The 12858-nt window shown below is 37.0% G+C and overlaps 1 protein-coding gene across 2 annotated transcripts in view; it reads right to left on the bottom strand.

Annotated features, from left to right (window-relative positions):
• Nucleotides 1–223: 223 nt before the first annotated feature.
• LOC144959390 (uncharacterized) overlaps nt 224–12858 on the bottom strand; it is a 64637-nt gene continuing 52002 nt past the window's right edge. For both annotated transcript variants that reach the window (XM_078891962.1, XM_078891963.1), the window contains exon 2: nt 224–12858. This exon is cut by the window's right edge and continues 305 nt beyond it. In XM_078891962.1, coding sequence (XP_078748088.1) covers nt 4506–10679 — 6174 coding nt within the window. In that variant the 5' untranslated portion in view covers nt 10680–12858 and the 3' untranslated portion in view covers nt 224–4505.

Genomic DNA, 12858 nt, shown 5'->3' with positions numbered 1-12858 from the left:
CCATGAGCACTATTAACGACAACTCACAAGATGGTGCAAAAACCAAATAATGACGTCAAAATGGATCTCATTATCAGGCTATAACATAACGATGGCTACGCTGAAACCCCAAAAGACTAGCATTTTGACGTCATTATTTGGTTTTTGCACCGCCTAGTGATTTGTCGTTAGTAGAGCTCATGGAAACAAGTTATTTCATTGGTTGAACTATTGAATACAACTCACGATTTGTTTTCTTTTGTGGCAAAAGACGCATTTTGACGTCATTTTTTGGTCAATGTCAGCCTATAGATTAGTATGCGCTTGGCTAAGAAGCTCATAACATTGCCATCCGGAAGTATAACGGACCAACACACAAAACTATGTGTAACCATGAACTTTTATAGTCTGGCTAATACAGTTTAGTGAGAACAACTCACAAACGCGGATGGCAAAAAACAATAACAAAGTCCTGTGTGACGTCATATTCGTTCTATCTATAAGTTAACGATGGCTACGGTCTGATACCACATAATCTATAACAGCTTAATTAACAAGACAAATTAGTATGATTAATTCACGAAAACAACATTGTAGACCCAGGCACTTTGTAAAAAACTATGGGACATTAACAAGAAAATCAATAAAACATAATCTGTAACTAGAATACTATTTCAACCCCAGTGCTTAGGTTGTCATGACAACGCATGTAATCAACAAAATGGCTTGACATCAATCCAAGCCCGATAAATTCAATACTATTCTCTTTCATTGTAAATTGTAAATTGCCAAAGTATCTGAAAAAAGATCGGTTCACAAGGCTATAATTGTCTTTAATGATGATCGAATAATTATCGGAACAGTTAATTGATTCAGGATATTTAAAGAGATTCTACGTTTTTGTCATCGTTACATTATATGTGACCCCTCGTCTCAAAATGGTAATTTATTAAGTGGGATGATCATGATGCTGAAAATAGGATTTGTAGCCAGAAATATCATGCTTAAGTTGAGTTGATATGCTTTATAGATGAAAAGGAATATCATATTTTACTTACTAAATACCAACGTTTCATATTTTTGACCAGTTTAACTATAATTTGACATTTTAGCATCTGGTCCATCCCGACATAATACCGTTTTGAGACGTTGGGTCACATATGTTGAATTTTATTTCAATATTATGCATTGAATGTATTTGTTGCTTTTCTGTTTGAGTAAGAAAAAACTATATTTGTGTTGGGTGGGTGGAAAATTTTGGGGAAAATTCTGAAAAATGGCTGGTAAGGAAAGGGTTAAATGAAATTCTATTCATGTGTTTTTCCACTATAATTTTTCCTTTTTTTTTCTATTTTAACCATAAAGTTTATCCTTTTGAAATACTTTTTTTTTATTTATCCTATTTTACTTTTATTTTCTTAAATAAAGAGAATTTATTACATTCTTTGAATAAATTATGATATGAATATAACCCTGGATCGATCTAACCCTATTCCATATCGTTGACAATAAATCCTATTTTCGACATTGATTTCAATCTTAAAAACCGGAATTAGTCTATCTATATCACGACAAGATCTTGACAGCCTCAAAACGCTGACCCATGACCGTGACCAATGGAAACAATTATCAACGTGGATGAAGAGAGCAGCTATACTCATCGACCATGACAGAATCACACAATTCTCAGCAAGCGTCATTCGAACTCAGAAGCTTACTACTACTACTACTACTACTACTACTACTACTACTACTACTACTACTACTACTACTACTATATCGGAGTGATTTATATCGCGAAATTAAAAGTTATAATTTAAATCTCAAAACTGTATTTTAACTCTCTCATTACCAGCCATTTTCAGGATTTTCCCCAAAACTTCACACCCAACTAACACAAAAATAGATTTTTTTATCACTCAGACACAGTTCTTGCCATGCATAATTTCTTAGCAAAACATGCTCTACAACAAACTGTTTATTTTCTTAAAATTGTATGATGTACAAAAGAAATTTGAATAAGAATGATGTTGGTTGTATCGTAACGAATGTGACGATTTTCCTATGGTTGGTAAGGAGAGGTTTAAACTAGGCGCGAAATAATGACTTTAAAGTTAAAATGACAAATAATGTGAGATTGCAATTTTATCATTAATTTAAAGAAACTATTTCTATTTAGCTCATTAAAACGTTGATACGTAAGCCTAAATTCATGTTTGATAATAAATTCATTTTGTTTACTCCATGAAACATAAACCCGTTATGAGAAGGTGAGTCACAAATATGAGACTTGGGCTAAGTTAATGTTTTACTGGGGAAAATCGATGGACAAAATGTGACCCATCGTCTCAAAACCGTATTATGTCAGAATGAACCAATATGCTTAAAAGTTGAATTAAATGTTAAACTGGTCAAAAATATAAATTGTTGGCATTAACACTCTAAAATATGGTATCCATTCTCCTCAATAAAACATACAAACTCAACACAAGTCTGATATTTCTGGCTATAAATTCAGTTTTCAACATCTTAACCATCCCGACTTAATACCGTTATGAGGAGAAGGATCACAAATATGAGACTCGGGTTAGGTTAATGTTTTACTGGGGAAAATTGATGGACCAAATAACATTCAGAAAATGTGTGGAGCGGGCATGGATATCATCCATCTCCATACCCCCCTGTGTTTCTCATCATTTAAGTACCCAATGACAAAAATTTTCAATATATTATCATTTCGACTTCAATTGACCGTTGGAGAGTCAGTGCATGACGTAATCAGTCGGAAGGTATACATTTTGGATTTGCATGTTTTTTTTCCATTTTCTGAAAGAATATGCTCTCCGGATCATTTTAATCTTTATTTGAAGTAAATCGGGTGATTTTGCATGAAGTTATGGTCAGATGTATTGGAAAGGTATCCAGCAACTTTTCTCAAACTTCATACTTGTTCAACTTGACTAGCTGTAAAAAATATTTAGAAGTGAAATTAAGCTTTGATATTTCCCGATGATGTACAAAAAGGGTTGATGTAAATTAATAATTTATGACAAGCACTCATTCATTTTGATAAAAATTGACCTTCTAACTAAACTTGGCAACATCTCAGTTCAAACCTTTTCACCATCCGACCGATTTTGTCATTCACTGTAACACTGCCGTTGTTTATTAAAACAAAAAAAAAAAAACAACAGTATATGCAATGTTAACCAAATAGCACATACTGTGTTTTTTAAACAAAAGGGAGAACTGAATCAATCGACCAAACACCAGTTTGAGACAAACGGTCAAATTATTAGACACAACCTTCATTCAGCCCAACTCTAATCCATCCATACTGCAATGCTGTCCGAGCGGTCATCAAAATCCCTAGAGTTATCAAAAGCTTGGTATTATCCCAAAACTGAATTGATCCCGAAATTGCCCTGTTTTCTGGTGGAGGGTTACATAATATGTGACCCATCGTCTCAAAACGGTATTATGTCGGAACAAGCCAATATGCTTAAAAGCCGAATTAAATGTTAAACTGGTCAAAAATATAAATTGTTGGCATTAACACCCTAAAATGTGGTATCCATTCTCTTCAATAAAACATTACAAAGTCAACACAAGTCTGATATTTCTGGCTATAAATTCAATTTTTAACATCTTAACCATCCCGACTTAGTACCGTTTTGAGGAGAAGGGTCACATATTATGCGTTCTTTTTAAAGGCATACACAGTTTGTCTTTTTAATGCTGGCAAACGAATCCACCTATAACTGGTGTTTTTGTTTGTTTGTTTTTGTTTGTTTTTCATTTGTTTTTGTTTTTTTGGCTTATCCAAAAAAGTCTCAAATGCATTCCATTCGGACATAATTTGTGTCCTAGCGACTCAAAACGGTATTATGTCGGGAGTCAACCAGATTTAAAGAGAAAATAAGGATTTTTAAATTGAAGTTAACAAAATGTTAAACTTTGATTTTGATTTTCTCTCTATGAAACTATCTATATATCCATTCCCATCAATAAGACACGAAAACACAACCAGTGTCAGATATATTTGATGAGTTGATAGCATCTATATCAACCCCACATAACATGATACAGATTTGAAGTGGTGGGTCACGCTTAAGTATATATATATATGTGATCCATCGTCTCAAAACGGTATTATGTCGGAACGAGCAAAAAGCTTAAAAGCCGAATTAAATGTTAAACTGGTCAAAAATATAAAATTTGGCATGTGCACCTTAAAATGTCTGCCGTTATTCTTAAAAAACACAGCATATGCAATATTAACCAAATAGCACATACTGTGTTCTTTAATATAACGGCAGATGTGGTATCCATTCTCCTCAATAAAACATACAAACTCAACACAAGTCTAATATCTGTATATAAATTCAATTCTAAAAATCTTCACCATCCCGACTTAATACCGTTTTGAGGCGAAGGGCCACATTTAACGCCACGGCTAGATAGCCCTTAATATCCATAGAATGGCTGATAACAATAATTTCAGGTGTCAATCCATCACCACTTCCTCATAAACCGGAAGTCAATCCATGTCGTTGCTTTTGTACATGCGCGCTACTATGATGAAGGATGGGTTTTAATTTCCGGGGTTTCGCGGGTGGTAACGGACCAGTAATGGCTGCATTCGAAACCCTGTTGACTTCCCTCTCTTTCCCCGTGGTCAAGGGGGTAAGGATGGTTTTGTTACGAGTTCTCATCACCCCTGATGTCTTTGAAATCTGCCCTTCCTCCCCTTTAAACGTTCTAGTTTGTTTCGGAAGAGACAGAGAAAGTGGCACATTATTATTCATACTTTTAGCGGTACCGCGGCCATTAAAGCTCTGGCTTAACCGGATGTTTGCGTTGCTTTCGTCATCACTCTCCTCGTTTAAGCCAAACTTGTGCTTGACTCGCTCTAGCGTTTCCTCGTATAACTCCGGCTGTGATGCTACGCTGATCTGACGCGTGTGACGTTTTTTGGCGCCTTCTATATTGACTACCTGTTGATCTCCGGATATTCCCTTCGATTGGTTTTTGGTTATTATTTCCTTATCACCGCCTTGTTTAATCCGATGTTTAGCATCTCTTTGCTTGTTATTTAAATTCTTGTCGATTTTAATCGACTCCGAATTCGGAATGATATCCGAAACAGATTGCGCTTCCTTTAGATGTGGTGGTAAGGGTAGATGCGACATGTTTACCGTACTTCCGACATGCTTTCTGTACAATGTATTAGTTCCAGCAGCCCTGATAGGGCCGACGACTTGGTTTTGATTATTATCCGATTTTCCGTGAATATCATTATCGAACAAAGAGTCAGTATCGATATCAGCTTCACTCCCGTATCTCCGTCTTGCGTTAGTAAATGACTTGTAGGAAACAGACGGATGATAAGAAACACCACTATCTAGTGCCGCACCGTGCGGAGCTTGACTGCTCGTTCCAAACGTCATATTCGATTTCGCGTCAACATACGATTCTTCTTGTACTGTATCATAGCTCAGTTTTCTACTTCTTCCGGCATTTTTTGATTTCTTCTGATCGGAAACGCCATGATTACCTTCAAGGTCATTTTTCAAAACGGTAGAGGTTTTATTTGAAGAGAGTTTGGAGGACGGGGAAATGTTCTGAAACGAATTGAAAGACATTGACGAAGGAATGAAGTCATTGACAGCCTCCTTTTTAACTTGAACTTGTTTATTAGAAAGTTGACGAAACGGCCCTTTCTGTACGGGTTTCCCTTGGGGGAACCGAAATTGCTGAGAGTTTCTATATATAGAATCGTCACTTTCACACCTCGCCACCATTTCTCGAACTTCCTGTTTGGACTTTGTCTCCTTTTCCTCGTTACTCAAATTCACTTGACCGTCTCCTTTTAGCTTACTGTTTTTATCCTGGAAGTCTTTAATATGGCTACTGCTCTGGTTTCTTTCAGGAGAAATATTAATATTCAATCTAGGAACTAACTTTTTTGAATTAATTGCCCTAGAACCCTGTACTGCCCTGACTTTTCCGTGATCCACTTTTCCCTCCTTTATCAATCCTGTACTTCCATGAGAAATGTCATGTGGTGTTGATGATTTATACACTCCTTTGGATTTAGAATGTTTATTCCGACGCTGGGCTACATTTTCCAGCGGATACACTTTTGTGGCTTCCAGAATCTTGGTCGTTTCGTCGTTATAGCCAAATACCTCGTAGTAATCCGCGTCTGTATTTATGAATTTGATGTCGTCATCCTCATTCAAATCAATGAAATTTCCTCGATCTATTAAATACGACGTCATCAAACTATTCTTATCCCCAACACCAAGAGTACAATTCCCAACGCTAGATATTCCACTGTTGTCTTGTAAGTTGCCTTGGTCATTAATCGTTTTGTCCTTGATATAATTCGACATACCCGCTGTTTTGGGCCGAACCATGACGGGTTTCGTAAATATGATATTTTTTTCACCCTTCCGGTGATCGGTATTGACCTTTGACCTCGATCCGGGGTTGACATTGACTTCACTCTCTCTAAAATTGGATTCAAGGGATAGATCTTTTATAGTGTCTCTTTTAATGATACCAGTCTTGTTTGTGGTTAGTAATTCCTCTTTGTAGAATGGCGTCGCTCCATTTATAAGATTATCTGACATAACTACAGAACCCATATCCTCACCCACCCACTTGCCAAACACATCACTTAACAATTTATCACTCCCATTGGCGTGTTTTGATTTTGTGGCATTATTTATTACGTTTTGATGACTCGCGTTCATCACCGACAACATGTTATAGCCACTTGCATCCAAAGAACCATTAAACACAGAGCTAGTTTCTTCAGAATCCAAATGTCCACCTTGTGAATTGACCAAATCCAATTGTTCACGCATAACAACACTCGAAGAATTCATATATTTATTATCACATTCATCTCCTTTGTGAAAAGGTTGACTAAGTACATTTGTATCGTCATTCTTATGAACAATATCTGAGTATAGCTCCGGTGCCACGTCGTACGAATCGCTTTCAACAGCATTTCTCCCATCCCCGGCATGGTACAATCCTCTCAAATCACTTCTTGTATATCCAATTACTGAATTCACGTCGAAATTATTAAGATCTTTAGACACAAAGTCCGCGTTGTTGTCGATTTTTACGTCATTTCCCTTCCATGAACAACGATGTAATAATAATTTGCCCCCCTTTCCATCAACATCATCAGTGTAATTATCTCCCTTTTCATCCGTACCACCAACCTCGACAATTCCGACTAATTCCACTTTCTGTGATTCGTCTGTTTTATATTCCGCTGCTAGTTCTCTCCCTTCCGTTCCATATATTATTTCTTTGTTTTCGTCGTTACCATCGTAACCGGCCACAAATAATCCTTCTTTTTCTCTTTCGCCGTTAATGATAGGTGTCTGGATGTGCGACGGGTTGTTGGCTAACAGAGCCTGGTCGCCACACAATTTTCTCTCATAATCCTGAGTAGAAATTTTCTCAGCACGATCGACGATTTCATTCATCATCCGTTTATCACGTAATAATTTCTTATCCACTTTTTGAATGTTTTTCACAAAATTGACTCCATTATTATTAGATTCAACACCATCACCGATTTTAGTCGTCAAAGATATTCCGGGTGCTACCGTTGTTGAAGTAATATTTTTACTATTATCACTGATAATATTGTTTGTCTCTGATGGAGATTTGCTTTGGTCATAATGGTTGCTTTTATTAATAGTAATGTTATTATCATTATCAATAATATAGTTATCCGGAACAATGTCATGTTGTTGTGTTGAAGATGGTAATGACGATGATGATGATGGAGTTTGTATTTGTGGTGATTGTGGTTGTGGTGGTATTGATGGTAATAACGATGATGATGATGACATTTGTAACAGTGGTGGTTGTGGTAGTGTTGCTGGTGATAACGATGAACTGGAATAGCCTTGATGACTGGTTGTCGCGACGGAACCAAAAGATTCTCTCTCATTTTCTGGCTTTATTATCGATTTTTGAGCAGCTGATGTGAAATTAGAAGACTCTGAGGACATCTGATCTATCATTCTACGTTTATTGCTGTTATTGTTGTCAGTGCTGGTAGTGGTGGTGGTGATGATGCTATTGGCGGTCGTGGTTGTGGTTGAAGTTGTGGTGGTGGTGATGGTGGTGCTAGCTATAGCGCGGGTAACGGCGGCTTTTGTTGTGGTGTCTGTAATGGTTACAGTAGTTTTTGTGGGATTTGAGGTGTTTTTACTATTCTGTTGAATATTTTTCTTTCGCTCCGTCAAATTTTTATTTTTATTGTTTATCGCGTTTTTTGATTCAGAAACTGATACCGGTATCGTTAAGCTGTCATTATCTGTAATCGATTTTTCATCAAGTAATGATGATTTCACCGAAACTGCAGGCGTTTGGTGATTGGAGTCATTTCCGGTTTTAGTGTTGTTATTTTTGTCTTTATATTTGTAATGATCGACTGAATGTTTCGATACAAGTTTGCGATGATTGAGTTCTTGTAGTTTTTGGTGTTGCTTTTGGTGGGGGTGCTGGTGACGAGTCTGGTCGTCGATGGCAGATGTTTCGATAATTCTGATACTGTTACGGCTGCTTCTATTTATAGTTTTATGTTTACCTTTGTATTTTGTGATGCTGTCATCGGGATTATCGTTTAAAATATTATGTGAACTCTTCTCCGTTTTAATGTCACCATTCGTTTTGATCGATATTCCTTGGTAATCGTCACCCATATCGATATTGACATCGTCAACTAGACCACCATCACTATGACTAGTTGTATCGCTATTGCATGGTTGTTGATGGTGATCGTCATGAAATGTTAATGTAACACACGGGGGATGAAAGCTAGTGTGTTGATAGGCGTCTCGGTTTTTTGTTCCAATTAGTTCGGATGAGTTACTTTGCTGGTTTGTTTTGTTGTTTTCCTTCGTCACAACGCTGGTGCCTGTACTTTTCGATTTATCACCGGGCTGGTCTGTAAACTCTGTAACAACACGCTGTTCTACTTTATGCGTATCGTCCTCTCTCAGCCGTGATGATGGTGTGTTGTTATTATCATCATCATCCTCCTCATAACTATCATGATGGCCACCGGAAGTGTCAGGAAATGGCCCATTATCTAAGGGCGTCTTGTCCTCTTTTGAACAGGCTAGCATGTCGTTGTCTTTCTTCCCTTTAATTTTCTTTTTCGACTTTCCTTTTTCGCTGCCATTATCAAACGTGATGTTGTCAGCTAATCGATAATCCATCCTGATTTGATCGGATAATTTGACATTTTTTTCCTTTGGATCCGGTGTTGAGATTTTGATCTTGTTACAACTGTGGTCTGTTTTTAAGTTATCAGCACGCATGCTGTGTGACATGGGGGAGTTATATGTAGCTTTTTGTTCGAATCCAATTGATGTACTCGTAGTTTTACTCTTCTGTTGTTGTGTAATATTTGAGTTATGCTGTTTTATATGATTATGAATGTCCAAATACGTCGTTTGCATGTTTTGGGAAAATGAGCTGATTTTTGTTTTGGACTGTGACGTGGCAGTATCAGCGAATGATACGCTCTTTGGTGATTTCATAGAGCGAGCAGGTGCATTTTTGAAGCGGACCATTTCAACGTCATCACTTTGATCAAGAGGAGTGCTAGATTTGTTGGCTAGAGTCGTTGTTTTAGAATTAGACATTTTATTTTCTTTATCAGAATCTGTTTGCACTTCAGGAGAAATTTTAGTCACCAAGTTGTTTTCAGAAATCTTTAACTTTGACATTTGTATTGGTGCCTCGTTGTGTTCATCGGTGAACGCCTCTATCGGGGCTTTGGGCTTTCGCCCAGGAGAACCACGATCATTCAATCTTTTAGTCGACGACTTTTCTTTCGAACTAGTTATTAATTTTCTTCTCCTATTCCTACCACTTCCGCTTCCGCTCCTTCTTTCATTTTCGATGTTTGGGGCGCTCTTACTTCCAACGCCATCTACGGGTTTCTTTCTGGCCTGCAACCGTTTTCGTTGTTTGAAATGGTAGAGTTTGTTTACAGCCGACGGTACGTTTTGTGAATTGTTAGTACCAGCAATGTCCCATTTAAAATGAACCTGTTCCCCGCGTGTAGATGTGACGCCATCATCGTTGGATTGGATGTATTGTCGTGACTTTGGGCGAGGCATTGTTGATTTTTTATCTCCGTAATTTGTTATCTTACGTGCTGAAAATGACGAGACTGGTGATAAAGATGATAACGATGATGTTGATGAAGAAGAAGATGGCGATGATGATGTCTTTGATGTTGTTGTTGTTGATGATGTCTTTAAAGACTTATCAGAGTCGGCAGAGATTGTCCCAGAATGGTAATTATTCCAAGAATCGAGAACGTGTCGAGCATTGACCTTCGCCAAAGCAACTGCTTTTCGATGTTTTAAATTACCATCGACGTCATCTTCCCCGAGAATGTCATTCCAATGAGCAACGACAAATGTGTCTTCTTTCGGGGGAGGAGAATTTTCCACAAAGCTCACTTCCGGTATCGTATGTAACGTTGGCTTCCCTCGGCCAAACTTGATTCTCTTCAAATAATTTTTATACTTTCTAGACTTTTGTTTGGGTAAAATGTTTGATGTGGATAGTTTTTGATGTGATCTTTGCTCGCCATTTTCTTTACGTTGATTGTTTCCATAGCCACGATTATTGGGCGATGACATGGCGTGACGAAGGCGCCTCCTGTTCTTTTGGCTCAATCAAGCTGATTGCCTCAAGTCTACGACTACATTAACGCACGTAACCCTACCTAGCCCTCTACTCTCGTGATTTCCGCTCTCCAAAGAGATTTTTGATACTTTTTAAAATAGAAAAATAAATAATGCCCAGTTACTTACACTATAACATTGGTTAGTATATGATTTTATTCAATTACAAATGTCGTGTAAAAGTTAAATACAGTAGTATTTTCTGATAACGCGTATATAATTTGTCTCAGAAAAATGTAAAAAATGGTGGAGTAAAGGTCAAACACCGAGATAGTCGATGATAGGGTTGAGTGAGTTAATGTGTCTGACAAGTGGACGAAGACGATGAGTACTTTTCTTTTCCATTATTGTAATGAATGCCAAGTCACCCATTACATCGATCGAGCATTATGGTGAAATGAACCAGAAGGCCAAAATTTAGTTTAACGTCAAAATATCAGAATTACATAATTCAAGTTGTCGATGGAAGAAAATACTCTTCTCTTCAATAGCAACATCAAATATAACAGCAGTTGTATAAAACAAATGTTACATTTTTTTAAAAATGCACGCTGATCTCATGCAAACATGTTTTAAGCTGTAAGCTCGTTTCAACGTTTCCAGCGGTAAGATTGCTCCTTAATTTCAGCGATTAGTTTGTTCCAACCTCTTCAGCTGTAAGCTCGGTTTTAACGCTTTCAGCTGTAAGCTCTTTCTTACATTTTCAGCGGGAAGTTTGCTCCAATGTCTTAATTTGGGGTCAAGGTCATGCACGTTTGGTCACATATTACTGTTGTGTTTATATTTGAGATTTTTTTCTATAACACCAATAAATCTATAACACTCTTGTGTTTTCATATTTGTGAATAATTAGTTGTAGTGTCAATCACAATTGGCAAGTAGTCGGCCTTTTTTATACGAGGAAACAAATTATATCAATAATGAACACCCTTAGATGCTTAATTTCAATTTAATTCGTTGTGTGGAGAAAGAAACTGGCATAACTATCGTTATAACATGGACGTGCCCTTAGTAGAATAAATAACATTTCAAAGATAAAATATTATTATATTATTTGTGCGTTGATACCCGTTTTTATCACTTTCTACACTTTTTTTGTTCGCTAAAGATCCCTTTTTCCAAATCTGGTGCCGTAAAATCGCATCTCTACAAATTGATCCCAGTTGGCAAGTCTAAAAGTCTCTCCTACAATGAACGATGTTGTTATTATAGGATAAAAATATATATAAGACTCGATACGGTAATGACAATGACTTTTACCTGCTCTGTACTTTGGTGACAAGATAGAGCAAACACAGTGGTGGATTTAATCGGACAAAACATTCAGTTTGAGACAAACGGTCACATTATTTACACACACTTTAGTCCAACTCAAAGCCACCCATACTACAATGCTGTCCGAGCGGCTTTCAAAATCCTTTGAGTTATCAAGAACTTGGTCTTATACCTAAATGGGTTGATTCCGAAATTGTACACCGGAGATGCCCCAAGGTGATTTATTCTAAAAAGCAGAATTTTAAGTGAGCCGATATTTAATGAATCAAAATACCAACCACCTAAGATATAAAGAGAATCCGGATTAATTTTCAAGTATTTTTAAAAATATCATAGTCTATGCCATTTAAACAGGTCATGTCAATAAGGTGTCTTTGCATCTTATGGGAGTTCCATTTGATGTCGTGCTATTCACATTATTAGATAGGACGAGAAGTCGAAACATGGTTCCAAGGGCTTCACTCACATTTCAATAGATGTTCGATAACTTAATATGCATCTCATAAAAACACATAACAGGAAACCAACTGTAATTCTTGGCCACTTATTTAGATCGAGAGGTGCGTGCTTACATTAATTAGAAAATATTTGATGGATAGACACAAATGTCCTCCTATCTGGGACATTTGACTGCCGGTAAATGTAAAACATTTAGCCATTTCCACGGATATCCAATAGAGAATTGATTAAATTATCCAAACAAAACATTTAAATGTCCGACACCTCAATTAAACGCTGGTAATCCTTTGGATAAATCCAATCGTCAAAGCTATAAATAGAACGAAGGTGACGTCACTGTTCTTTGATATTGATTTTTTACCATCCGCTTTTACTAAACTGTATCATCCAGACTATAAAA

Source organism: Berghia stephanieae, chromosome 14 (genome assembly GCF_034508935.2).
Source record: "Berghia stephanieae isolate SIO BIC M18660-M18661 chromosome 14, UCSD_Bste_1.3, whole genome shotgun sequence".
Lineage (NCBI taxonomy): Eukaryota > Metazoa > Mollusca > Gastropoda > Nudibranchia > Aeolidiidae > Berghia > Berghia stephanieae.
The sequence above is the reverse complement of the archived record's forward strand: the minus strand, read 5'-3'. Positions and strand labels throughout refer to the sequence as shown.